Source organism: Phyllostomus hastatus, unplaced genomic scaffold, assembly GCF_019186645.2.
Source record: "Phyllostomus hastatus isolate PE091 unplaced genomic scaffold, TTU_PhHast_1.1 phas_contig_152, whole genome shotgun sequence".
Classification (NCBI taxonomy): Eukaryota; Metazoa; Chordata; class Mammalia; order Chiroptera; family Phyllostomidae; genus Phyllostomus; species Phyllostomus hastatus.
In genome coordinates this window covers 11,624,924-11,651,060 of record NW_025333622.1, presented here as the reverse complement: position 1 = coordinate 11,651,060, position 26,137 = coordinate 11,624,924, and the positions used below count along the sequence as shown (strand labels likewise).

The following is a 26,137-nucleotide window of genomic DNA, read 5'->3' as shown; positions in this document are numbered from 1 at the left end:
ATTTGGGCAACCATGAAGAGAAGACACTGGGGCCATTGCATCAATCCCATAGCATTAGATAGTTTAACCATCTACCAGGAGAAAAACCATATTTTTAAGCCAAATATTAGACTGTGTGGTCTGACGAGCATGTCTGTACTCATCAGGATGAGAAAAAAATATTTATAGTTATATCATAAGTCATGGTATCTCTTAGTCAAGAATTGCCTGTATTAGTTGTCTGTTGCTGTGTAATTATATCACAAACTTAGTGACTTAAAGCAATACATACTTACTATCTCTCAGTTCATGTGGCTCAGGAGTTCATTCCTGGCTGAGCTGTATCCTCTGCAAGGTTGCAGGCAAGTTGTTGGCCAGGGCTGGGTTCTCATCTAGGACTGACTGAAGAAGCATCTGCTTCTGGGCTCATGTTAGCAGCGTTCAGTTCTGTGAAATCACCCAGACCAACGAGGCATTCAGGTTTTGGCTGGCTATCATTTAGAAGGTACCCTTCATTTCTTATACTTTCCATATTGTTGCTCACAGCATGGTGGCTTGCTTCTTGAAAGCCAGCAAGAGTGCATCTCTTAGCAAGATGGACACTATAATCTTATGTAATGTAATTACACACATGCAATCATGTACATACTATCATGTTTGCCATATCCTATTGGTTAGAAGAAGATCACCACTCATGTGAAGACCAGGAGGCAGGGATCAGGGGGCCACCTGAGAGTCTGTCCTGCCCGTCACCTTATATCTCGCATGCGGAGGGGCCCTGGGACGCTAACTATAGTCAGATTAGCTCAGGGCATGTCCCCTCTCAGGACACTAGCACTTTCCTTGGGAATAAAAGAACAGGGACAGAACTTTTTTTGGTTTGTTCAGGAAGACTTGTGGCAGAGGGCAGGATTTCTGGAACTGTCTGAATGACAGGAGAGAAGTTTGGCAAAGTTCTAAGGGAGGTGTTTTAGGCAAGTGAGCCAGGAGGCGACATAGTGATGGGAGTGGGAGGACTAAATTTACATCCTTTTAGAAATGGTTCTAAAATGTTTGTCTCTGTGCATCAGTAAGCCATGCCACTTATTGGCCATGGGATCAAGCTTGTCCAGATGCTTTTTTCCTCTTCTCTTGCAGGTGTGGCAGTGTGGAGGAAAAACTGAGGTCTTGCCCTGCTCTCGGATCGCTCACCTAGAGAGACACCACAGGCCCTATGCCTTGGATCTGATTTCTTCTTTGAAGTACAATGTTGTCAGAGTGGCCAAAATCTGGATGGATGAGTAAAAACACATGGTTTACTTGGCCTGAACATACCTCTCCAGGTTTGTCATGGAACTGAATGGAGCAGGGAAGAAGAAAGGAGGAGGAGGTATGGTAGTGGTGGGAAATGGGAGGAGATACAACAAAAGTGCCACGCCAGCCCTAAAAAAATAGGGGTAAAGTCAAGACGGTGTGATGATAATGACACAACATTTATGTGGCAATACCATGTTCTAGGCACTCAGTCACCACAACAGACCTATAAGGTAGGTTTATTTTTTATTTTATGTATTTATTTATTTTTAAATTGCAGTTGACATTCAATATTATATTAGTTTAGGTGTACAGAGTAGTGCTTAAACATTTGTATAACATAAAAAGTGTTCCCTGGATAAGTCTAGCACCCACCTGGCACTGTACATAGTTGCTGCAGTATTATTGACTATATTCCCTGTGCTGTACTTTACATCCCTGTGACTATTTTGTAACTGGTAATTTTTACTTCTTAATCCCTTCACCTTTTTCACCAAGTCCATACACCCCTATCTGGTAACCATTGGTTTGTTCTCTGTATCTATGAGTTTATTCATATTTTTTTGTTGATTTATTTTGTTTTTTAGATTCCATGTATAAGTGGAATAATATGATATTTGCCTATCACTGTCAGACTTATTTTACTTAGCATAATTCCCTTTATGTCCACTCATGTTGTCACAAATAGCAAGATTTCATTCTTATGTATGGCTAAATAATATTCCAATGTATATATGTACTCTATCCTCTTTATCCATTCTTCTATTGATGGACACTTAAGTTGCTTTCATATTTTAACTGTACTAAAAAATGCTGCAATGTACATAGGGGTGCATATATCTTTTCAAATTAATGTTCTGTATCTCTTTGAATAAAAACCCAGAAGTGGAATTGCTGTGTCATTTGGTAGTTCTATTTTTAATTTTTTGGCAAATCTCTGTGTTGTTTTCTATAGTTGCTGCACCAATTTGCAAAACCACCAAGAGTGCATAACTGTTCCTTTTTCTCCACATCTTTGCCAGCACTTGTTATTTGCTGACTTATTGATGATAGCTATTCTGAGAAATGTGAGGTGATATCTTATTATGGTTTTAATTTGCATTTCCTGAGGATTAGTGATGTTGAACATCTTTTCATATGTCCATTGGCCATCTATATATCCTCTTTGGAAAAGTGTCTATTCAGGTCCTCTGCCCATTTTTTAATCAGATTGTTTGGAGGGGGGGTTGGTGTTAAAATGTGTGAGTTCTTTATGTATTTTGGATATTAATTCCTTATTAGATGTACCATTGGCAAATAACTTCTCCCACTTAGTAGGTTGTCTTTTCATTTTGTTGATGGTTTCCTTCACTGTGCAAAAACTCTTTCATTTGATATAGTCCCATTTATTTTTATTTTGTTTCCCTTGCCCAAGGAGATGAACTAAATATATATATATATATATCTTACTAAGAGCAATGTCAAAGAACTTAGTGCCTATGTTTCCTGCTAGGATTTTTATGGTTTCTAGTCTTACATTCAAGTCTTTAATCCATTTTGAATTTATTCTTGTATATTCTTTTGCATGTCTGTCTAGTTTTCCCAACACTATTTATTGAAGATACTGTCTTTACCTTATTTTATATTCTTGCCTGCTTTGTTATGGATTAATTGACCATATAGGTGTGGGTTTATTTCTAGGTTCTCTTTTCTTTCTTTCTTTCTTTCTTTTTTTAAGATTTTATTTATTTATTTTTAGAGAGAGAGGAAGGAAAGGAGAAATAGAGGGAAAGAAACATCAATGTGTGGTTGCCTCTTGCACGCCCCACACAGGGGGCCTGGCCCACAACCCAGGCATGTGCCCTGAATGGGAATCAAACTGGCAACCCTTTGCAGGCCCACACTCAATCCACTGAGCTACACCAGCCAAGGTTATACTCTTTTTAATGTATTGCTGAATTCAGTTTGCTAATATTTTGTTGAGAATTTTTGCATCTATATTCTTCAAGGATATTGGCCTATGATTTCCTTTTTTTTTTTCTTCCTTCTTATAGTGTCTTTATCACTATAAGAATCAGGAATCAGGATAATGTTGACTTCATAAAATGAGGTTGGGAATTTCCTTTCCTCTTGAATTTTTGGATTAACTTGAGAAGGATAGGTGGTAATTCTTCATTGAATGCTTGGTGAAATTTACCAGTGATTCTATCTGGTTCAGGACTTCTGTTTTTTTGAAGTTTTTTTTTAAGATTTTATTTCTTTATTATTAGAGAGAGGGGAAAGGGGGGAGAGAGAAAGGGAGAGAAACATCAATGTATGCTTGGCTCTCACGTGCCCTTCACTGGGGACATGGCCTGCAACCCAGACATGTGCCCTGACTGGGAATCAAACCAGTGACCCTTTACTTTGCAGTCTGGCTCTCAGTCCACTGAGCCACAACACCCAGGGCTGTTGGAAATTTTTTGATTACTGACTGATCTGTTCATATTTTCTGCTTCTTAGTTTAGGTTAGTCTTAGAAGATTGTATGTTTGTAAAAATTTACCCATTTCTTCCAGATTATCCAACTCCTTGGCATATAATTATTTATAGTATTTTCTTATATTCCTCTGTGTTTTGGTAGTGTCAGTTGCTGCTTTGCTTTCATTTCTGATTTTATTTACTTGAGTCTTCTCTTTTTTCCTTGATGAGTCTGGTTTAAGGTTTATCAATTTTGTTTATCTTTTCAAAGAACAAGCTCTTTGTTTATTGATCTTTGTTATTTGTTTACTTCTGCCCCAATTTTTTTTATTCTTGCTTCTACTCACTTTGGGCTTTGTTTGTTCTTTTTTCTCTTGTTCCTTTAGGTGTGAAGTTAGATTGTTTATTTGATATTTTTCTTGATTCTTGAGGTAGGCCTGTATTGCTATGAATTTCCTTCTTGGAACTGCTTTGGCCACATCCCACATATTTGAGGGTCATTTGTCCTTTCATTCTTGTTCATCTCAAGATATTTTTTCAGTTTTGTTGATCTTGTTAATCCATTCATTTGTTAATAGGATGTTCTTATGGGTTTTCCAGTTTTTTTTTCTTATAATTGATTTCTAGTTCCATACCATTGTGGTCTGATGCTTGATATGATTTCAATATTTTAATGTATTGAGACTTGTTTTGTGTCCTAATATGTGGTCTATCCTGGAGAATGTTCTAAGTGTGTTTGAAGGAGATGTATATCCTGCTGCCTTAGTGTATAATGTTTCACAAATATCAAGTAATCCATCTGGTCTAATGTGATATTTAAGGCCAGTGTTTCCTTATGGATATTTCTGTCTGGATAATCTGCTTCTTCTTTTTAGAGAAGTCTCTTTAATGTTTTCTATAATACTGGTTTGGTGGTGATGGACTTCTTTACCTTTTTCTTCTCTGGGAATCTCTTTATCTCTCCTTTGATTCTAGTGATAGTGTTGTCTGGTAGAATAATCTTGATTGTAGGTCCTTGCTTATTATCACTTTGATTATTTCATGCCAGTTCCTCCTAGTTTGTAATACTTCTGTTGAGAAATCAGCTGACAGTCTTGTGGGAGCTTCCTTGTGTGCATCTACTTTTCTTGTACTGTTTTTGAGATTCTCTCTTTTCTTTTTAACCATGGTATTTTAATTGAGGTGTGTCTTGGTGTGGACCCTTCTAGGATCACCATTTTTGGGACTCTGAACTTTCTGGATTTGTATGTTTATTTCCTTTGCCAGATTAGGACAGTTTTCAGTCATTATTTTTTCAAATAGAGTTTTAATCCCATGTTCTCTCTCTTTCCTTCTCACACCGTTATGATGCAAACATATGCTTGATATTGTCCCAGAGATTCCTTAAACTATCCTTATTTTAAAAAAATTCTTCTTTTGTTTTTCTTATTGGGTGTTTTCTACTACTTTTTCTTCCAAATCACTGGTTTGGTTCTCTGCTTTATTTAACATGCTGTTGACTCCATATAATGTATTCTTTATTTCTGATTGGTTCTTTTTTATGGTTTATATCTCTTTGTATAAGAGATTCTTACTGAATCTCTTACTGAAGTCATCTGTTCTTTCTCTAAGTTTATTGAACATCTTTATAACCAGTGTTTTAAACTCTGTACTTGGTAGATTGTTTGCTTTCATTTAGTTTAGTTCTTTTTCTGGAATGTTGTCTTGTTTAATTCAGGACATATTTCTTTTTCTCCTCATTTTGACTGCCTCCTGTGTTTGTTTTTATGTATTAGGTAGACGCTGTACATCACCCAGTCTTGGGAGGGTTACCTTATATAGTAGGTGTCTTACAGGGCCCAGTGGCACAGTCTCCTTGGTCATTTGAAATGGGTATTCTGGGACTGTCCCTTGTGTGTGCCCTCCCGTTGTAGTATAATCCTGATTTTTGTTAGCACATCAGGGTGTAGTATTGACCCTTGGGCTGGCTGGGTGTGAGGGCTGGCCAGCACTACAGCAGGCAATTTATTGTGTGGGGGCTGACCTGATAGAGGAGTGTTCACTTTTGTGGGGCTCTTTTGTCTACTGAGTCCACCCTTTTGGTGCATCACTTGTGGAGCTAATTTCGTGGTGCTCTGGTGTGGTTTGAAGGTGGTCACCAGGTATGTTGTTTCTGGGGTCTCTTGAGAGGTGCTTTAGTGCTGGCTAAAGTCAGATGCTGCCTGCCTGGCCCAAGGCTGCCTGGTAGGAGCTACTACAAAATGATCTGTGGCTGGTAGCTCCTTCTGTGGGCTTGGAGGCATCTGGAAGTGGTTATGCTGTGAACCAAGTGTGACAGTCACTCATGGTGGACTTGGGGCTGCTTAACAAGAGGTGCAGGGCGTGAAGAAGACAGCCACTGCTTGTTTTGGGTTGTAAATCTTGGAGATATTTTAGGAAGGTCCACAGCTCAGGCTGAACCTGGCCACTCATGAACATCTATTGAAAGAGGGAAATACTCAAAGAAAGTTCATTGGGGTAGGGTTTCAATGAGTCACCCAGCAGGGGCAATTGGAGTTAGCCAGGTTGATGGAGACCAAATGTGGTGCCTACCTCTGCCTGAAGGCTGGGTATGGGGAGGGCTCGACAAAAGAACAATGGTGCCTGCTGGCTCTTCTGTTTAGGAGAGAGCTACCCCTTCAGCCCTCACCCCAAAGCCAGTCAATTCAGTTCCTCCCATTTGCTCCTGGTGCTTTTCAAGATGCTGTTCCTTCACTGGAGTTTAGGACAAGTTGTGAGCAAATGATTTTGTGCTCAGGTCATTTAAGAGGATACCTGGGTTCCAGAGCAGATGAATTTTTTAACCTGAAAAGTAATTTTTTTCTTGAAGTCTAAAAAAAACCACACAATAAACCAACTAATTGCAAATATGATTGAATTTTTAAAGTTGAATTTAAATGCAAAACCTAAAATTTGGAAATAAATATTTCATATATTTTCTACTTATAAAAAACAGGAGCCCTGTGTATCATTTGGATGGAAACCCTGCTGGTTTTCACAGACAGATGTTGTGGGGACTCCTCTTCCTGGCACTGGTGCTTGAGGCTGGGGAGCCTGTTGTGAGCCTGGGACCCCTAAGTATAGATCTTCATGGCTGAGATATCCTTCTCAATTCTTAATCACCACATGTGGGTATGGAACCAGCCTGTTCTGCATTTGTGCCTCTCTTGACAGTCTTGATGTGCCTCCTTTCTGTTTAGCTAGTCTTCAGGTGGTTCCCAAGGGTTGTTCTATACTTTAGTCATAGTTTTCATGTGGTCATAGGAAGAGGTGAGCACAGTTTACCTTAGGTAGGTTTCATTTTTATTATTCTAAGTTACAGAAGAAACTGAAGCACAGAGAGTTAAAAAAAACTTGTTTAAGATGGTAAAGTTAGTAAGTGGTTGAGATAAGATTCATCCATCATCAATTTACTATCTTAAGAGGATATAAACATGGTAGACAGGATGTGGGATGGTGGGAATAAGGACTATAATCCTGCTGGATGCAGATGAATGAAGGTGACTTTCTTGGCTAAGGCCATACCATTGTCCCTGCCACTGGAGGTCAGCAGGATTTGCTCTCTTCTGCTCCTGAGCTATGGTTCCGGCCTCATTCTTTTACCTTAATTCTCTACAGATATCACTTTTAGAAAATGCCCTTTAACTTCCAAGTTTTGCTATCACAATATTTCTTTTAAAAGCTGTTTCCGACTGTCATGAGTAGTATTTTTTATCTTATTGATATAAATATTATCTCTAACAGGAGCAATCTGCATCAGCTTGCTAAAGATGAGGAGTAAACCCAGGGACCCCACTACAATGGCCTTGCATGTGTTTTTTGAACCAAAAGAGATTCCTAAGTTTCAAGCTTTTTTCACTTTCCCTGGAAAATTATAAATTTTTTATGTTACTTGATAAGCCATCAGAAAAATACCCAGTTTCCTCAGGCATCATTCATACCCTTTAGAAACATTCCATGTTTTATTTACAGAACTCTGGAATCGATTATGGAGACATTTTTTCCAGAATGGCACTCTGGGAGAAACTGAAATGTGATGCATGGGTCACCAGCCAGCAGTGATCACGGAACGCTGCGGATGGCTCGACAAAAACACGCGAGAAAAAACATGCACAGAGACAAACTAGTTTCTGTGGAGAAGTAGGGGTGGAATGGCCACCCCCTCTAGTGGGGAGCGCCCCGATTTACCGTCCATACCTGCTTTTATTGGGCTCATTTTGCATAATAATTCAGGTAAAGTATAGTACTCATTGGGGGAAGTAAGGAACCATAGAAAACAAGGAAGTCTGAGGGTCTATTTTGAGTCGGGGTAAAAGAGCTGTAAGACTTCCTCCTAGGACCCTTCTCATTCAACTGAGAGCATTCTAAACAAAGCAGGTTTCACAGTAATTTACATATTCTTTCTTAGGCCTGATCACCCGAGGAATCGGCCCTTTTCAGCACAGAGCTGCACCACCCTGTCATTGTTTCAGGCTTAGGTGGAGCATGGGAACTAAGGCAACCAAGAGATAAGGAGATTTTTCTCCCAGACGATGAGGACTCAGGCTATGTCAAAGCCAAGGAGTGAGGGTCCATCACCCCCTTTTGCTGTAGCCCCCAAAGTCCTTTTGGGGGGCCTCCCAAGTGATCGTGCCTGTCTTAGGTCATTCCCCCCTTGGGGAATCTTACCCGTCTTTGGCTAACGGACCAAGCTTTTTGGGTTTCAGTTATGAATAAAGCAGCAGAAGCAGCATTCCTGCCAGGGAGATAAGCTTTTGTCTCCTTGCTGGCTTACGGTTCCAAGGGCGTTCCCTTAGCCTTAGCCTAGGCGGGGGTTTCAGCTTCTGATACCAGTCAGGGCGGTTCCCAACAGAAATGTAAAACTTTTGACTGGTATCTGAAAAATGTTTATCCAGCCCTGAAGCCAATCCACAACATCGTGGGCTATGGAAGAGTATGTATTATGAAATTGCATTTCAGATTTTAAATGTTTGACTATAACAGACAATGAAACCTGAATCGCAAGACTACCCAGAAAAGGTTTCCAAAATCCATCCTGCCCAAGATTCCTTTCCTATCCCTAACTCCTTCCTTGGCTTTTTGACCTTGGACCCTCTCAGTTTCCTTTTATCTCTTGTCCTCCAGGACCCCTCTCCCTTCCTACTCTTTTACTTTGCAAACTACAGCCCTTGCTCTGACCCTCTCAATTTCTCAGCCAATCAGGATGTTTGGCCTTGTCCACCTGAACACAGGCATGATTGCCCCCTCTCTATATGTGCTGGGATGGGCCAAGGGGGTGGGGGTTCCCAGGAGGTTGATATCATATCAGTGCTTCACTTCAGCATTTGCCTAGTGTTTAGAAAATTGCTGCCAGGATACTAAACTGCTGGTCCCTTTTGGGGGTCATTTCTGGCACCCTTGGAGAATCAGAGAAAATGCAGAGCCTAGGGAGGCTTGACAGCCCTCTTTCTCTGATTCTTTACAGCAGTGTTTTCAGATAAGAAACCTATTGGATGGACATATCTGCCTGGATCAGGGACCTATTCCAGGCAATACCCCCATCATGTGTTACTGTAATGAATATAGTCCACAGGTATCTTCCACAATCTTCTTTGCCCATGTAGGATGAGTGTGATGAGGCTCAGCCCATAGCAACCTTTGCCAGATTTGGACTCAGTGTTAGATGATGGGGAGGCAGGAGCTAAGCATCCTGGGTAATGAATGGTGAAACCCAAACCTATACTTGTAACTAAGCACTTCCAAATTCATTCAAAAAGTCATGACAAGACAGTTCTATTTCAGGTATAGGTAGGCTATGTAGAAAGGCTCTGATATGTTGCATTCATTCTCTATGGTAATATTTTCATTGACAATAACTTTCAATCCCCTTTCCTCCCTTTTCACACTGCCTCCCTCTTCTCTCCTGCTGCTCCTTGTGTGCCTAGAAGGTGGGCAGCTGAACAGAGGGCTAGAGAAGAGAGGCTAAATGGAAATCCCTCCAAGGAACAGAAGAGATCTGGCACCAGGTGAAAGATGTAGCCAAGGGAATTTTTTTCCCTGAGACTACTCACATCTGTCATGTTACTTTGCACATTGCTCTCATGGAACCTTTTGAGGGATGCAGGATAGATAGCATTTTCATTACAAATGGAAAAATTTGGGACACAAAATAACCTACTTGTTCAAACTCACTGAGCAAGGCAGGATCAGAATGAAAATTTGAGTTTTCCTGACAAAAAAACCCATAGCTGAGGCTTACAATAATACCTTATGCAGTTCAGTTGTGGGTTTGTTTTTTTCCCCCCAAAGTTAAGCTCCCTCATCCATGCAAACCATGACTTGGTTAGGCTCCCTGTATGCTAGGAAGCAGGCTAGTGTTCCCTCCTCATACCTGATCTTCTTCCTAAAATCATCTAGGGGTGGGAAGAAAGGAGCAGAGGGTGTTTCCCATGTTGACTGAGTGTCTAGGGGACTCACAAGCAGTCCTTATGTCCACTACATGGTCAAGGGCATCCCCACTGACTGTCCATGGCAGACCCTTTTGCTGTCTTTTAGAATGTCTACTACTACCTAACTGGGGAGTTGTACATGGGACAACTGATTGCCGAGACAGATGTTGATGATTGCTGTCTGACAGACCCTGGCAGTGGGAAGAAGCCCACTTTAGAGCCATGTTCCAAGGCAGCCTCAAATAGACTGCACATATATTGGGATTTTAAACCAGTGAGTCACATAATTTTAAAAGGGTAGATATATTCAAATATAACCTGAGAGGTTCAGATGTGATTTGACAGTGTTTTAGAAAGATTCATTTTGTGGATATGTGTAAGGAAAACACTGGAAACAGGGAACTGGGTGTGGAATATTGAGTCTGTTGACTACATGGGAGGGGGGTAGCTAAGGAAAAGAAATATGGAATCTGTTATAGCTTAACAGTTAAGAGTTTGGTTTAGAATCATAGTTCAGTCATATTTAGCAATTTTATTACCTTCTCTGAGACTCGGTTTCCTCATCTATAAAATGGAGATGATAATAGCAATGGGTGGGAGGATTAAATGAGATAGTGTATGTAAAACATTTTAGCATAGTGCCTGGTACATAAAGAGTATGCAATAAATATTAGCCATTGTAATCAGTTTTATTTTTGATGACAATCAGAGAATCTGGAGCAATAGGCTGAAGTTTGACAGGTACTATATAAAAGTATTTAAAAATATTTTATTTATTTATTGAGAGAAGAAGGGAAGGAGAAAGAGAAGAGAGAAACATCAATATACAATAGATATATCAATATGTTGCCTCTCACACGCTCCTTCCTGACTGGGGACCTGCCCCAAAACCCAAATGTGCCCTGACTGAGAATCAAACCAGTTGGTTACCTTTCAGTTCACTGGCTGGTGCTCAATCTACTGAGCCACACTAGCCATGGCTGAGTCTTGACTTTCACTTTGGTATCAATTGACCAAGAACAAGGATGAGGTGATCTGGCAGAATTTACGTGGCAATGACATGAGGGTTGTGTATATGAATATGTGTGAATTTATATTGTGTGATAGGGCTGCATTAAGCCACATTGGCAGAACTGTGATGTCCTGATGGAGGGAGGCAATGCTTCATCTGTGAACACACCTGTGAGCATGTTGGTTGTAAATTAGGTTCAGAAGGCACCTATAAAAAGACATGGACAATCTAACTCAGTAATTCCTAACTTAAAGCTAATAACCTCTTTGAAAATCTGCTGCAAGCTATGGACTGTCTCCAGAAAAACATATACATGTACATATGTGCACAATTCTGTTTACAATGTCAGAGGATTTTTGAATCATAAATTAAGTCTCTCAGGACTAGATGACACCAGTGAGAAGGAGGAAGAGAGTAAGTCCTGTCTTCCTGCTCTAAGTTCCAACCATATGGAAATACATGTAAATTCTAAGAAAGGTCATGCTCCCTGTTATCTCAGGCACTTTTGTAGGTGTTGTTCCCTCTTCTCCCACCTCTTCACTGGGCCAAATGCAAAGTGTTCCTCTGCATTCTCCATATGTTATCAGGTCCTGTTAACTTTTGTAGGCAATTATCTGTTCTAATTGCCTAATCACTTGCTTCTTGCTATCACTAGGCTGTAGGTTGGAGGATAGGGCCTGGGTTTTATTTGTTGTTTTCTCTCTACAATCTAACACAGTGCCTGAAACTTTGCAGGCATTCAAGAAATGGTGGCAGAGACCTGGGAAACCAAGCCAAGGTTTAGTGTTTGGCACAGTGTCTGGTACATAGCAAACACGCAGGTTGTGGAGTTCTGGCCAAGATGGAGGCATAGGTAGAAACCCTTTGCTTCCTCGCATAAACAAAAGGAGTATAACAACGAATCTAAAATCAATAAACAACCAAAAGCGCCAGAAAATCAAAGTGCATGGAACTCTGACAACCAAGGAATTAAAGAAAAAAATCAACCAGAACAACCAGACTGGTAAGGCAGCAGAGTGCACAGGCTGACTCAGAAAAATTGGAGCAGACCAAGTGGGTGGGACTGGCTGCTGCAAGGTGGTGGGCTGTTGGGCATAGCTGACTGAAGGCGAGACTGAGACTCAGAGTTGTCTGTGGGCTACAGCAGTTGCTACAGTGGGAGAAACTCCCAGACTCACATGAGAGAGACCGTTGGAAAGTATGCTAGAGAGAGCAGGTGAGTTGCACTGTTCCCTCTCTGGCCCCTCCCTGACAGGCACACCACAGTGCAGCAAGGAGGGTTACCCTGCTCCAAAAAATACCTAAGGCCCCATGCTCTTACAACTTATCAGCTGATCTAAGACAAAGAAATATGGCCCAAATGAAAGAACACAGCATAATCTCAGAAAGAGAACTAAGCAAGGAGGAGATCATCAACCTATCTGATGGAGAGTTTAAAGTCCTGGTAATCAAAATGCTCACAGATCTGATTGAGCTTAGTCGAAAAATTTAAAAACAAATGAAGGATACCCAAAGTAAAATAAAGCAAAATGTTCAGGGAAACAACAGCAACAGGAAGGAAACCAGGAGTCAAAGCAACAATTTGGAACAAAAGGAAGAAAAAAACATCTAACCGGAACAGAATGAAGAAACAAGAATTCAAAAAAATGAAGAGAAGCCGAGGAATGTCTGGGACAACTTGAAATGTTCCAATATCTGAATTATAGGGGTGCCAGAAGGAGAAGAACAAGAGCAAGAAATTGAAAACTTATTTGAAAAAATAATAAAGGAGAATTTCCCCAATCTGGCCAAGAAAATAGACTTCTAGGAAGTCCAGGAAGCCCAGAGAGTCCCAATGAAGTTGGACCCAAAGAGGAACACACCAAGGCACATCATCATTAAGTTACCCAACATTAAATTTAAAGAGAGAATCCTAAAAACAGCAAGAGGAAAGAAGAGAGTTACCTACACAGGAGTTCCCATAAGGCTGTCAGCTGATTTCTCAAAAGAAACTGTGCAAGCAAGAAGGGGCTGGTAAGTAGTATTTGAAGTCATGAAATGCAAGGAACTACATCTAAGATTACTCTATCTGGCAATGCTTTCATTTAGAATGGAAGGGCAGATAAAGTGCTTCCCAGATAAGGTTAAGTTAAAGGACTTCATCATCACCAAGCCCTTATTATGTGAAATGTTAAAGGGACTTATCTAAGAAAAAGAAGATAAAAAATGTGAACACTAAAATGACAACAAACTCACAACTATCAACAAATGAACCTAAAGAAAAGAAATCAATGAAAACAAAAAACTAAGCAACCAACCAGAATAAGAACAGAATCAGAGAAATGGACATCACACAGAGGGATTTCAGTGAGGAGGGGGAAGGGAGGAATAGCAGGGAAAAGGTACAGGGAAGAAGCATAATTAGGAGGCATAAAATAGATGGGGAGAGGTAAAAAATGGTATAGGAAACAGAGGACTCAAAGAACTTATATGTACAACCCATGGACATGAACTAAGGGTGGGAGAATGCTGGAGGGTTGGGGGGCAGGGCAGAGGGGGGATAAAGGGGAAAAATTGGGAAAACTCTAATAGCATAATCAATGAAAAATACTAAAAAAAAAAAAAAAGAAATGGTTGCAGAACAAATAAAAGATTGGCAGACCTGGAGGTATTGGCTAGGGGAGAGGTGAATCTAGAGAAAAGGTGATGCTGTGTTCATGAGAAAGAGGGAGTAGACTTGTTCAGTGTCCATAGGAGGGCAGAACTAAGACCAGTTGTTGGAGATCAATGAGTTTGATTTAACATAACGGGCAGGGGGAGGACTTTCTAACAGTCTAATGGCTTAAGCTCTCCTACAAAAGAACATCTGGAAGGCCTAGTGTAGATAATGTGAGTTTTCGACATCCTTAACAGTATCTTTTGAGTGCAGAAAATTCAACTACAGGTTTACTTTTGTTTAAAAAGTTAATATTCCATTTACTGAACTTATAAATGAAAGAACTCTAGTTTTTCTTTAAGTTTTTATGTTCTGCTTACAAACCTGATTTTACCTATAAACCTATCAAGTTGTAACAATTGCTTTTTAAGTGTCTAATCCATATGACTTTTATTTGTTTTTCATGTTTTATTGTATTAGCTGTTCTAGTACTATGTTGATTAAGAGTGGTGAGAGTGAAGATACTTGCCTTGTGCCCAAATATAGGGGGAAAGCATTGAGTCTTTCACCATTAAGAATAATATCAGCTGTAAATTTTTTTGTAGATGTTCCTTATCAATTGAAGTAATTTCCCTGTGTTTCTAACTTTTTAGGAATTTGTTTTACAAATATGAGTTGGATTTTGTCAAATGCTTTTTCTGTGTCAATTGATATGATCATGTTGTTTTTTCTTTAGCTTAGTGACATGATGGATTACACTAATTTTTAAATGTTGAACCAGTCTTGTATATCAGGAATAAATCACACTTAGTCATGGTGTATACTTTTTAAATGCTTTGCTGGATTTGTTTTGCTGGTATTTTGTTGAAGATTTTTGTGTCTAAGTTCATTAGAGATAATGGTCTGCAAACTTTTTTTTTTTTGTACTGTGTTGTTTTAGTACTGGCTTTAAAGAGTGAGTTTGGAATCATTCCCTCTTTCTATTGATAAAACTTATGCTTTTGACAAAAATTATAGAATAGAACAATTTCTGGAAGAGATGTTTTCTGGACAATATTGTCTTAAATTGGTGTACAACAAGGTACTAAAATTCTAGCCAATATAATCCTTCTTTAAAATATTTAGTATACTTATTCAGTGAAACCTTATAGGCCTGGAAAATTCTTTTTCATGAGTTTTTAAATCATTAATTGAAAAAAGGTTTTAATGGTACAGGACTAATCAGATAATTTATTTTGAGTTTTTATGATTGTTTATGATGATTGAGTTTTGGTTGTTTGTGGTTTTTGAGGAATTAGCTGCTTTCTTCAAATAATGAGGATTAAGCTATTTGTAGTGTTCTATTTATTTTTTATCATTAAGATATAATTGACATATTACATTATATATTTCAGGTGTACAACACAATATACATCATTTTTGTGTATATTGCAAAATAATTGCCATACACAATATGTTTAGTTAGCATCCATCACCACATATAGTTGCAATTTTTTTCTCATGATAACTTTTGAGATCTACTTTTTTAGCAACTTTAGGGGGATTTTATGATTTAATAAATTCCCTTAAACATTATAGACTATATTTGTACATTTAATACATTAAATTTTTTCTTTCTGTTTTCCCTAAAGATTTTATTTATTTGTTTATTTTTAGAGAGGGGAAGGGAGGGAGAAAGAGAGGGAGAGAAACATTAATGTGTGGTTGCCTTTCACATGCTCCCTACTGGAGACCTGGCCCGCAACCAGGCACATGACCTGACTGGGAATTGAACTGAAATCCCTTTGGTTCTCAGTCTGGCATTCAGTTCACTGAGCCACACCAGCCAGAGCTAAAGATTTTTCTTAAGAAATTCAATTACCTGATTTTAAATTGAATGATACTTAAGTTCTCTTAAAAGTTCAAAAGTAGGACCAATGGAACAGAACAGAGAGCCCAGAAATAAACTCAGGTCTCTATGGTCAATTGATATTTGACAAAGGAGGCAGCAACATAAAATGGAGTAAAAATAGCCTCTTCAACAAATGGTGTTGGGAGAACTGGACAGCCACGTGCAAAAAAATGAAACTTGAGCACCAACTTACACCTTATACAAAAATAAATTCAAGGTGGATAAAAGACTTAAATATAAAACATGACACCATTAAAGTCCTAGAGGAGAATGTAGGTAGGAAAATCTCAGATATTTCACGCAGAAACTTTTTTACTGACATGTCCCCTAGAGCAAGGGACATAAAGGAAAGAATAAACAAATGGGACCTCATCAAAATTAAAAGCTTCTGTACAGCTAAAGAAAACAGTATCAAAATTAAAAGGGAACAAACTGTATGGGAAAACATATTTGTCAATGATATACCTCAGACAACGGTTTAATCTCCAAAATATATAAAGAACTTACACTACTACACTCTAAAAAGACAAGGAATCCAATTAAAAAATGGGCAAAGGACTTGAACAGACACTTCTCCAAGGAGGACATACAGAAAATCCAAAGACACATGAAACAATGTTCAATATCGCTAGCTATCAGAGAGATGCAAATTAAAACCACAATGAGATCCCACTTCACACCAGTCAGAATGGCTATCATAAACAAAGCAACAAACAACAAGTGTTGGAGAGGTTGTGGAGAAAAGGGAACCCTAGTGCACTGTTGGTGGGACTGCAGACTGATACAACCACTATGGAAAGCAATATGGAACTTCCTCAGAAAACTAAAAATGGATCTGTCTTTTGACCCAGCAATTCCACTGCTGGGACTATATCCTAAGAACACTAAAACACCAATACAAAAGAACCTATGCATCCCAATCAATGTTCATAGCAGCACAATTTACAATAGCTAGATGCTGGAAGCAGCCTAGATGTCCATCAGTACATGAATGGAACAAAAAACTATGGTACATTTACACAATGGAATTCTATGCAGCAGAAAGAAAGAAGGAGCTCCTACCCTTTGCAACAGCTTGGATGGAGCTGGAAAACATTATTCTAAGCGAAACAAGCCAGGCAGTGAAAGACAAATACCATATGATCTCACCTTTAACAGGAACCTAAACAACAAAACAAAGAAACAAGCAAAATATAACCAAAGACACTGAAATAGAGAACAGGCTGACAGTGACCAGAGGGGAGAGAAGAGGGAATTTCAGGGGACAATGGGAAGGATTCAGGGGAACAAATTTAAAGGACACATGGACAAAAACTAGGGGGAGGGTGGTATGGGAGGGAAGTGGGGAAGGTTGGGTGGGTGGGCTGGATTGGGAGTAAAAGGGAGAAAACTGTATTTGAACAATGATTAAAATACAATTAAAAAGAAAGAAGAAGAAAGTACAGGTAGTAAACCTTCATGAGCTTAAATTAAAAAAAAAGTTCAAAAGTATTTGCAATCCAGTAAAATTTCAGCATACAACGACAGATTTAAATATTCAATTATACATTTTTAAGTTGGTAGCACAAGATTAATCTGTATGGCAATTTCTCTTAAGGATAACATGTACTTAAGTATAGTAATATATACAGAATCTTTAACAAATACTATGTGTTTGATTTCCTTAACATTTATAGTTTATTCTAAATCCTCTGGGAATTAAAGATATTACATATGCTAAAGAAACAATTATGACATCCCAAACATTTTGAGTCTTGCCTTTTCAAGATAATTTTGGAAGATCACTTTCTCAAGTAGCTTCAGTTGCAGGTAGAATACAGATTGTTGCTGGGCGAGACCTGGAGCCGCCTGACATCTGGGGAGAGTCTGCCCCACTGCTCTGAAGTCCAGGCTGGACCTCATTTTATGGTCACTAGGCCAAGAATTCCAAAAGTTAAAGGAGACAATTATGTAGCTCATGGTGTTTGCTGCTTTTAAGTCAGTTTCAAGTTAGTTCATTCTATCCAACCCTTTCTTAACCATCTTATCTCAGTTCTTTCAGATGTGAACATTATTTCTGATTGAATGTTAAGACCCTTTTGTGCTCTATTTACTTTGTAGACAGAACTTACACAATCATTCTATTAAAAAGTAACCAAAGATATTTTCCAGAATTGAGGGGCGGAGGTAGACTAGATAATTCCTTGTTTTTCTTCCAAATTCATGATTTACATTTTGAGTTGACCAGAGGAAGTTATGACCTGCAAAGACCACAAGAGGGATCATGGTAGTGACTGAGAAGAGACCCAATGCAAAGAGATGAAGTGTACTTGAGGTATCTGGACTTCGAGACAAGAAGCAGAGTTGAGAGTAGAGACGCATTTAAATTTAGGGAGAGTGTGGGTGAAAGTCTTCATCTGGAAGTCTTCAGATGGGGTGACAACTTATAACATGAAAAAAATCTCTGGGAAAGGTAGTGAGAAGGAGATAACTTGTAGTCATCAGGATTTGAGAAGGGAAGGAGACCTGTAGGGGGTGCTCTTCCAAGTTGCTGATGGGAATAGTTCCAGAAAGCAATTTAGCTGTCTATAGAAAAAATCTTGACACCAATTAGAGCCCCAAAACTAATTATGCCCCTTTTAAAAGCATTAACTATCTTTTAAGACAATATCTTAATTTAAGGAATAAAGTACAATATAGATCAAGATTCATATAGAAAATATCTTAATGTTTATCATAGCAAAATATTAGGAAAAATTAAATGTCCATCAATAGGGGAGATTTTTAAAAATTTTTACCCAAAGGTATATTTCTATTGATTTTAGAGAAAGAGGAAGGGGAAGAGAGATCTCTTAAGCAAAACTGGGGGTCCAACTAACATCCAGGGACCCTCAGAGAGCCTGGATTTGGGACACCAGTTCTTGCCACTGAATGGCTTCTACTCCCAATGCTATTCAGAGTGGGAGAGGGTGAGAGAAAGAAAGTGGACGTAGGTGTTTCCTGTGACTGCAGCCTGTGGCATGCAGGATGTGGGGAGCTGAGCCCTGTGCATATGTCTGGGAGTCCTGGTTGGGGAGGGGTAGGGAGATTCAATGTCTCACCCCCAGCTTCCCTTGGAATACATATCAGTGCCATTCTAGGAAACTCCTTGAAATAGCCACCATCATCTGGCTGTCTGGCCAATGCTGTTTAGTCTTCATCCCTGAAAAATACTATCACATGACTCCTCCCAGTTCATCTGCTCAGAGACTCCCTGCTGCCTTGGGGCTGCAATACCGGAGAGGGTGGGTCACCATCCTCCTGCGGCAGTGAGACAGCTATTCAGGTACTGCCAATTCTCTGAAGGCATGTTGCTGCTCCTACTCTTCTTTTCTGGGCTGTCCTGAAAGATACAACAAATAGGCAATAATCTTAAAAATCTCCATTTATCCACACACAGCAATTTTATTAGTATTATTCAACCTCTCCTGTATCAACTAGGTTCCAGAGGCTGAGGGTAGGAGAGAACTCACCTTAGCTAGTCACAGCTCTGTACAGGACATGATAAATGTTAAGCAAATGTATAACTTCTAGCTTTTGTCTAGTAAATTGAAGAAAAAATACAATTCATAGAAAATGGTAGAAACACCCAAGCTATCTGAATATTTCTTAAAGTAGCTTATAACATTTAATAGACTTGATTACATATTTCTTCTACAATCCCTGAAAATTACGGAGAAAATGAGGCTTGACACAGAGGGGCATCTCTTATTGGGACACAAAGGAGGGATTGTAGGAAAAACTTGAAACCAGGACTTCTACTGCTGTCCAATGGGTAAATCCTTTCCCCTAGTTGGTGGGGTGAGAAGGTGTGTCCAGGGCAACCAGTTTTAGCTAGGTTTTAGAGGATGGGTATGGGCACCATGGTGGGAGGGAGGTAGAATGACTGTGTGTGTGAGTGTGTGTTGTGGGCTCAGCCCCTAATCATGAATTTATCGAGCCCCTTCTTTAGGGTCACTTTGTCACATTTTCCTCTTTGTCTCACAGCAGAACTACTTGGGTATGATTCTGGGAATCACTAGGCTTACTTTAAGCAACTGGCCGGCAAGACTGTTAATTTAGCACAGAGTTAAACTGGCTAAGAATTTATTTATTTATTTATTTATTTATTTATTTATTTATTTATTTATTTTATTTATTTATTTATTTATTTATTTATAGAGAGAGGAAGGCGGGGAGAAAGAGAGGGAGAGAAACACCAATGGGAGAGAAACATCAATGTGGGATTGCCTCTCACACACCCCTTACTGAGGATCTGGCCCACAACCGAGGCATGTGCCCTGACTGGGAATTAAACAGGCAACCTTTTGGTTCACAAGCCATTGATCAATCCACTGAGCCACACCAGCCAGGGCATGAATTCTTAAAATAAGCTTTTAGAAGTACTGAGGTCATAATTGTACAGCTTGGTAAAATTGTCACAGTAAATACCATCCACAACAAAAACTAAAACATTGCCACAGATAAGATTTTATCATGAAAAATTTATGGGACAGGATAAATGTTAAGCAAATGTTTAACTTCTAGTTTCTGCCTAGCAAATTGAAGGGAAAATACAATTCATAGAAAAGTTTTTTAAAAAGCTTGTATCTAATAGGAAAATGAACAAAAGACACAATATCTTAAACATATAGGAAAATGTTTAATCTCACTCATAGTTAGAGAAATGCAAATTAAAACTGTACTGAGATCATTTCTCACTTAAATTCATGAAAATTAAAAAGTATGGCAGCACATTCTATTGGCAAGGTTATGGGAAACAGATAACCTCATATTTTGATGGTGGGGATGTAAACTCATACACTCATTTTAGAGAGATATTTGGCAATATCTAAAAAGATTATATGTGCATTTTCAATTTGTGTCAAAAATTCCACCTCAAGGATTTACACCTCTAAAATTAAGAAAATACATATGTACAGGGTAATTATTTGCAGTATTGATTGATAAATATTAGAAACAAGGTATATGCTCAAATACCAAGAACAGTTGAATACATCAACACAGTGGAGTACTATGCAGCTGTAAAAAGAAGTAGGACTATTTCTTTGAACTAATACGGAGTTATTTCCAGTGTAAAAAGGGAAAATGGCATCTCAAGTATGTACCTTTTAGATAAGAAATAAAGAAAAAATATGCATGCATCCGTTTATTTCTGCAAAATGAAGCATAAAGATAAACCAGAAACTAATGAGGCTGGTTACTGATGCATGGTGGCTAGGAATAGGGACAGAAGGACTGGGGACAGGAACGGGATAGAATGGTTGTGCAGGGAGTGGCACTTCTCAAAATATATATTTTTCTATATTTAGACTTTTACAACTGTGTATATTTCACATGTTCAAACACAAAATGGAGTACAAACACAAGTGAACCTAATTCTATTTCTCTAGTTTAAATGAATACACACTCACTCTAGCATACTCAGCATCCAGACCCCAGATCTCAGTTTCTAAATATTTCCCAGTGAAAGAAATTAGGGCTCCTTGGAGAAATCACTGACTGTAGTGTTGGGGGTCTGGGATATCTTCCTATTTTAGAAAATAAGAAACTACATTTCACAATTTACAGCATCTAGGTTCAAGGGGTTCCCACTGGCCAAATCTTAGATGATTTGAGCATTAAAATAATGATTGCTATTAAATAGATTATAAGCCATACAATAAAATAAGGATCCATGGGTTTATACAAATGAATGAATGGATGGATGGGTGAATGAACAAATGAATAAATAAGAAGAAAAGAAAGTTCTTCTTTATGGCAGAATTCCAACTAAAAACTATAATTAGAATTATGGATTTAGAAAATTATTTGCAACCCACATAGTTAAAGTTGTTTCAGGCAAGAATCATCAATGGATGTTAAAGCTAAAGGGTAGTGAGAAACAGGACACATACACAGTATCAAAGTAATTCTCTAGAAGATATTTATTAACTACAAAGAAAAAAGTAACTTCATGGTGGAGAGACCTGGTAGGCACCATCTTAACTAAGTGATCAGTGTTAGCACGGCTAGTTACTGAACAAATGGTTATCCTGTGCCTGCTGACATGAATCACCCGGAAGAATACATCATTTCTATGGTATTCCTGGCAAAAATACAGAACTTGAATCTATAATCTTGAGGTAACATAAATTAAACCCAAACTGAGGGACATTCTTCAAAATAAATGGTCTGTATGATTCAAAATGTCAAACTCATGAAAGACAAAAAACACTGAGGAACTGTCCCAGAAGAGAGGGGCCTGAAGAGGCAGGAAGACTAGGAGTAATGTGAGACCCTGGATTGGAACGTGTGCCTGAGGGGAAATTACTTTTTCTTTGGTTATAAAGGACAGCAGTGGGCAACTGGTGAAATGTAAATAAGGCTTGTTGATTAGATATTTGTCCTGTATCAATCTTAGTTTCCTTATTTTGATCATTGTACTCCAGCTATATGAGAACATCCTTGATTTTATGAAATACTCACTGGAAGATGGACTGGGGGGAGGCCTTATCTGAGATTTTATATGTATGTATGGATAGATGATAGATGGATAGATACATAGATAGACAGAATGATAGAGCACTGGATGGATGGATGAATGGATGGATGGATGAACAAATGAACAGATGGACAACAAATGGAGCAGAGAATTGGAACAGAAAATAATAAAACAAATGTGGTAACATGAATCTGGATGAAAGGTAAAGGATATACAAGAATTCTCTGTACTATATTGGCAACTTTCCTGTAAGTCTAAAAATGTTTCAAAATAAAAAGATTTAAAACACAAACAAAATGTCTGTCCACATTACATATCACTTCCTGCTAAACTGCATCTGTAAGCAATGCTGCTTGATCTAACTTTGGTGTTCCTTATTCTTTGAGGGAAGCCTGTAATTCTCTCACACTTGTAGTTAGAATGAGAAAGTGACTCAGGCTCCCCCACTTCCTCAGGGGTTCTCAGCTTCCTCTAGTTGCTCTGCTCTGTGGGACAGCCTGTTATTAAAGACAAGGATGGTGTTGATTTGCTTCTTTGGCCCTGAAACCACCTATCTACCTGCCCACAGTTCTGCATGAAATTCTGCTTCTCTGCTTGCTGTCTGCCACCAGCCTTCATTGGTCAGAACACTGTGAAGGTCATCTCAGTGACTATCTTTAGTACAGTCAGGAGACTGTTCCCTTGGTAACCAAGTTCATTTTTCACTGATTCTTCTCCCTCTGATTTTTGGGAATGTTGGAGCTCTACTATGAGTTAGTTGCCTTATAAACCACAGAAATATGACAGGTTGATATACAAAGCATCGTACAACCCCTACAGAAAAGTAATTGTGTTTGCCCCATGAGCTGGATCTCTGGAACCATGGTCCAGCCAGTTCCCTTCCTCTGTCTCACAGTGTCCATTACTCTCCTCATCCCACATTGCCTTGGGTTTCTTCATGGTCATGCCTAATTGACCCCTCATGGGGCCGTGTGGAGAAGCCATGCCTACAAGCATCCTGAAGGAACCACACTGCAACCAAATGCTCCTCTCAGCTCTAAAACATCAGGCTTTTTTCCTCTTTTCATGCCATCTGTCCAAAACTAAAGGTACAAAGCTGCTGTGGTTGGGCACCCCAAGTTCCCACAGGAACCCCAAGGATGCAGCTTGGATTTGCTCTTCTCTTTATTACAACTGCATCCTAGGATTCTGGCCCTTTTCCAAAGGGAGGTGGCCTGGAGACTGCATTCACGCCATCCCGATGCAGTAGTCCCTGTCCTCCAGGCCCTAAGCATCACCTGCAGCAGGACCAAGCAACCCATTGCTTTATTTAGGGCAAGCAATTTCCTCATTTGGGCAAAACCTAAGAGGGCTGTGTCACAACAAATTGAGATTCTAGCAGTTTTAAAGTTAATCTTCTATAGAGTCCCTTTATTTTACTTGTTAATCCATTTTTACAATAGGAAGTGAGCTTTTAACTAATTTTCAAAATTTGAGAAAATTTGTTAAGTTTTCAAAGAGATTTAAGTGAACTAGGGATAGGTTAGTAATGTCTTGGTGAGTAATGTCCATATTTTGCCCAAATTTTTGCCAAAGGTGCACATGTAAAAAATTTGACCCAAATTTTTTAGGGAAAAATAAAGATGCACATTATACAAGGGTAGTACTACTTCCATACCTATATAAATGTTTTAAATTCTTTTATTTATGCTTATGCATTGAAAGCATAACTCTAGAAAACAACAATTATATGCAAAATAATACCCTAGAATACAATAATAGGTTTTGTTTCTAAATATAAATAAATAAAAGTTGAATTTAAAAATTAAAATGAAACCTTTTTTCCTGAAAGTTTGGGCCAAATACATAGGTGTGCATTATATATGGAAGCACATTATTCATGGCAAAATATGGTATCACAAGTATTGGTGGATAAAATCAACTTCTCATGACTTTAAGTTAAGTTTTAATTTTAACTAACACAGTGTACTCTTGCAAATATTTTGACATGTGTAGTTTCAAGGACTGAACTTGTCTCAAGATTACAAATCTACTCTCCCTGGAATGATAAAAATCACATTTCCTTACTATTATAAAAAAGTTGCTTGGTCACCTTAACAAAAAGACCTAGGCAAAAAATTCAAGTTTTTCACAAGTTAAGAAATAGGTTCAGTTTTAACTTTCCCTCTCTTGAAAAAGTCTTACAACTAGGTCAGGACTTATCTTTCCCAAGCACCTTGTGGATCATCTTCCCTTCTTTAAAGTTTCCTCATGAACTACTAAATGAGTCTGGTGGCTTCTGCTTACAATACATATTCCAGACAAGGCTAAAATGAAGAAGATGGGATTATGCTCTTCTGTTTTCCCAGGCTTGGGACTAGCTGCAGCCCCCAAGTCCCAGTTTTCACCAAGCTCCCTACTTTTTTTCCAAAGAGGCTGCTATTGGGCCTTCCCCACTGGACCTGCAGCCCATTTGTGGTTCCACATGAGGACTCCTTCCCAGCATTGCTTGGGAAATTTCTGTGTTTTTCCAAATTCCAAATTCTAAGAAAAATTCGTTGAGAAATTAGGAAAACAGAAAAGAACTCTATAAATCTCCTGCAAGATTTAAGCTCTGTGTATAACACAGAGATTTACTGGTGTGAAGGAATCCATTGAAGTCCAATGGAACTCGAGAGCAGGAAACTGGCACACAGAGTCCAAGGTTAAGGGTGATAGTTTTGGAAACCAGGACAGATGCATGCAGAAGAAAAGCCATCAAGATCTAATTAAGGGAAGCATTGTGCTAAGCAGAATAATCCAGTCAGAGAAAGACAGTAACAATCACACATGACTTCACTCATACGTGTAACCTAATGAACAAAATAAACTAACAAGCAAAATAGTGAAAAACTCAGATACAGAGCAGGCTGAGCAGGCTGACAGCTGTTTGGGGCAGGAGAGGATGGATGGGCTGTGGAGGGATTGAGCACAAAAGAAAAAACTCATGGACATGGACAACCATGTAGTGATTACTGGAGGGTGTGGAGAGAGGTTGAGGAGGGTATAGGGGGCATAAATGGTGATGGACCAAGACTTGACTTGGGGTGGTAAATACATAGTACAGCATACAGATGATATATAGATAGAATTGTGCACCTGAAACCTGTATACTTTTGTTAACCAGTATCACCCCAATAAATTCAATAAAAAGGGAAAAAGATCTAATCAGTTGGTCATGCATACAGCAATCCTCAGGTAGTGTGTGTTTGTGACCTGCTTGCCTCTCATGGTAATTGTTGCAAATACAAGATACATATTAATAAATTTGTATGCTCTGACACCATTAAAGTCCTAGAGGAGAACATAGGCAGGAAAATCTCAGATATTTCATGCAGCAACATTTTCACTGATATGTCCCCTAAAGCAAGGGACATAAAGGAAAGAATAAACAAATGGGATCTCATCAAAATGAAAAGCTTCTGCATGGCTAGAGAAAACAGTATTAAAATAAAAAGAACCAACTGTATGGGAAAACATATTTACCAATGATACCTCAGACAAGGGTTTAATCTCCAAAATATATAAAGAACTCACACAACTCCACTCTAAGAAGACAAGCAACCCAATTAAAAAATGGACAACCGACTTGAACAGACACTTCTCCAAGGAGGACATACAGAGGATCCAGAGACACATGAAAAGATGCTCAGTATAGCTAGCTATCAGGGAGATACAAATTAAAACCACAATGAAATATCACTTCACAACAGTCAGAATGGCCATCATAATAAACAAAGCAACAAACAAGTGTTGGAGAGGTTGTGGAGAAAAGAAAACTCTAGTGCACTGTTGGTGGGATTGCAGACTGGTAAAACCACTATGGAAAACAATATGGAATTTTCTCAGAAAACTAAAAATGGATCTGCCTTTTGACCTGGCAATTCCACTACTAGGATTATATCCTAAGAAACCTGAAACAC

The 26,137-nt window shown here is 38.8% G+C and overlaps 1 protein-coding gene across 1 annotated transcript in view; it reads left to right on the top strand.

Moving 5' to 3' along the window:
* The window catches only part of GALNT8 (polypeptide N-acetylgalactosaminyltransferase 8), a 51,128-nt gene extending 36,556 nt beyond the window's left edge, over positions 1-14,572 (top strand). The window contains 7 exon segments of the mRNA XM_045830436.1: positions 1,117-1,282; positions 1,285-1,301; positions 7,701-7,772; positions 8,581-8,661; positions 9,205-9,300; positions 10,263-10,430; positions 14,540-14,572. Of these exon segments, the coding sequence (XP_045686392.1) occupies positions 1,117-1,282; positions 1,285-1,301; positions 7,701-7,772; positions 8,581-8,661; positions 9,205-9,300; positions 10,263-10,430; positions 14,540-14,572 (633 nt within the window).
* The last annotated feature ends 11,565 nt before the right edge of the window (positions 14,573-26,137 follow it).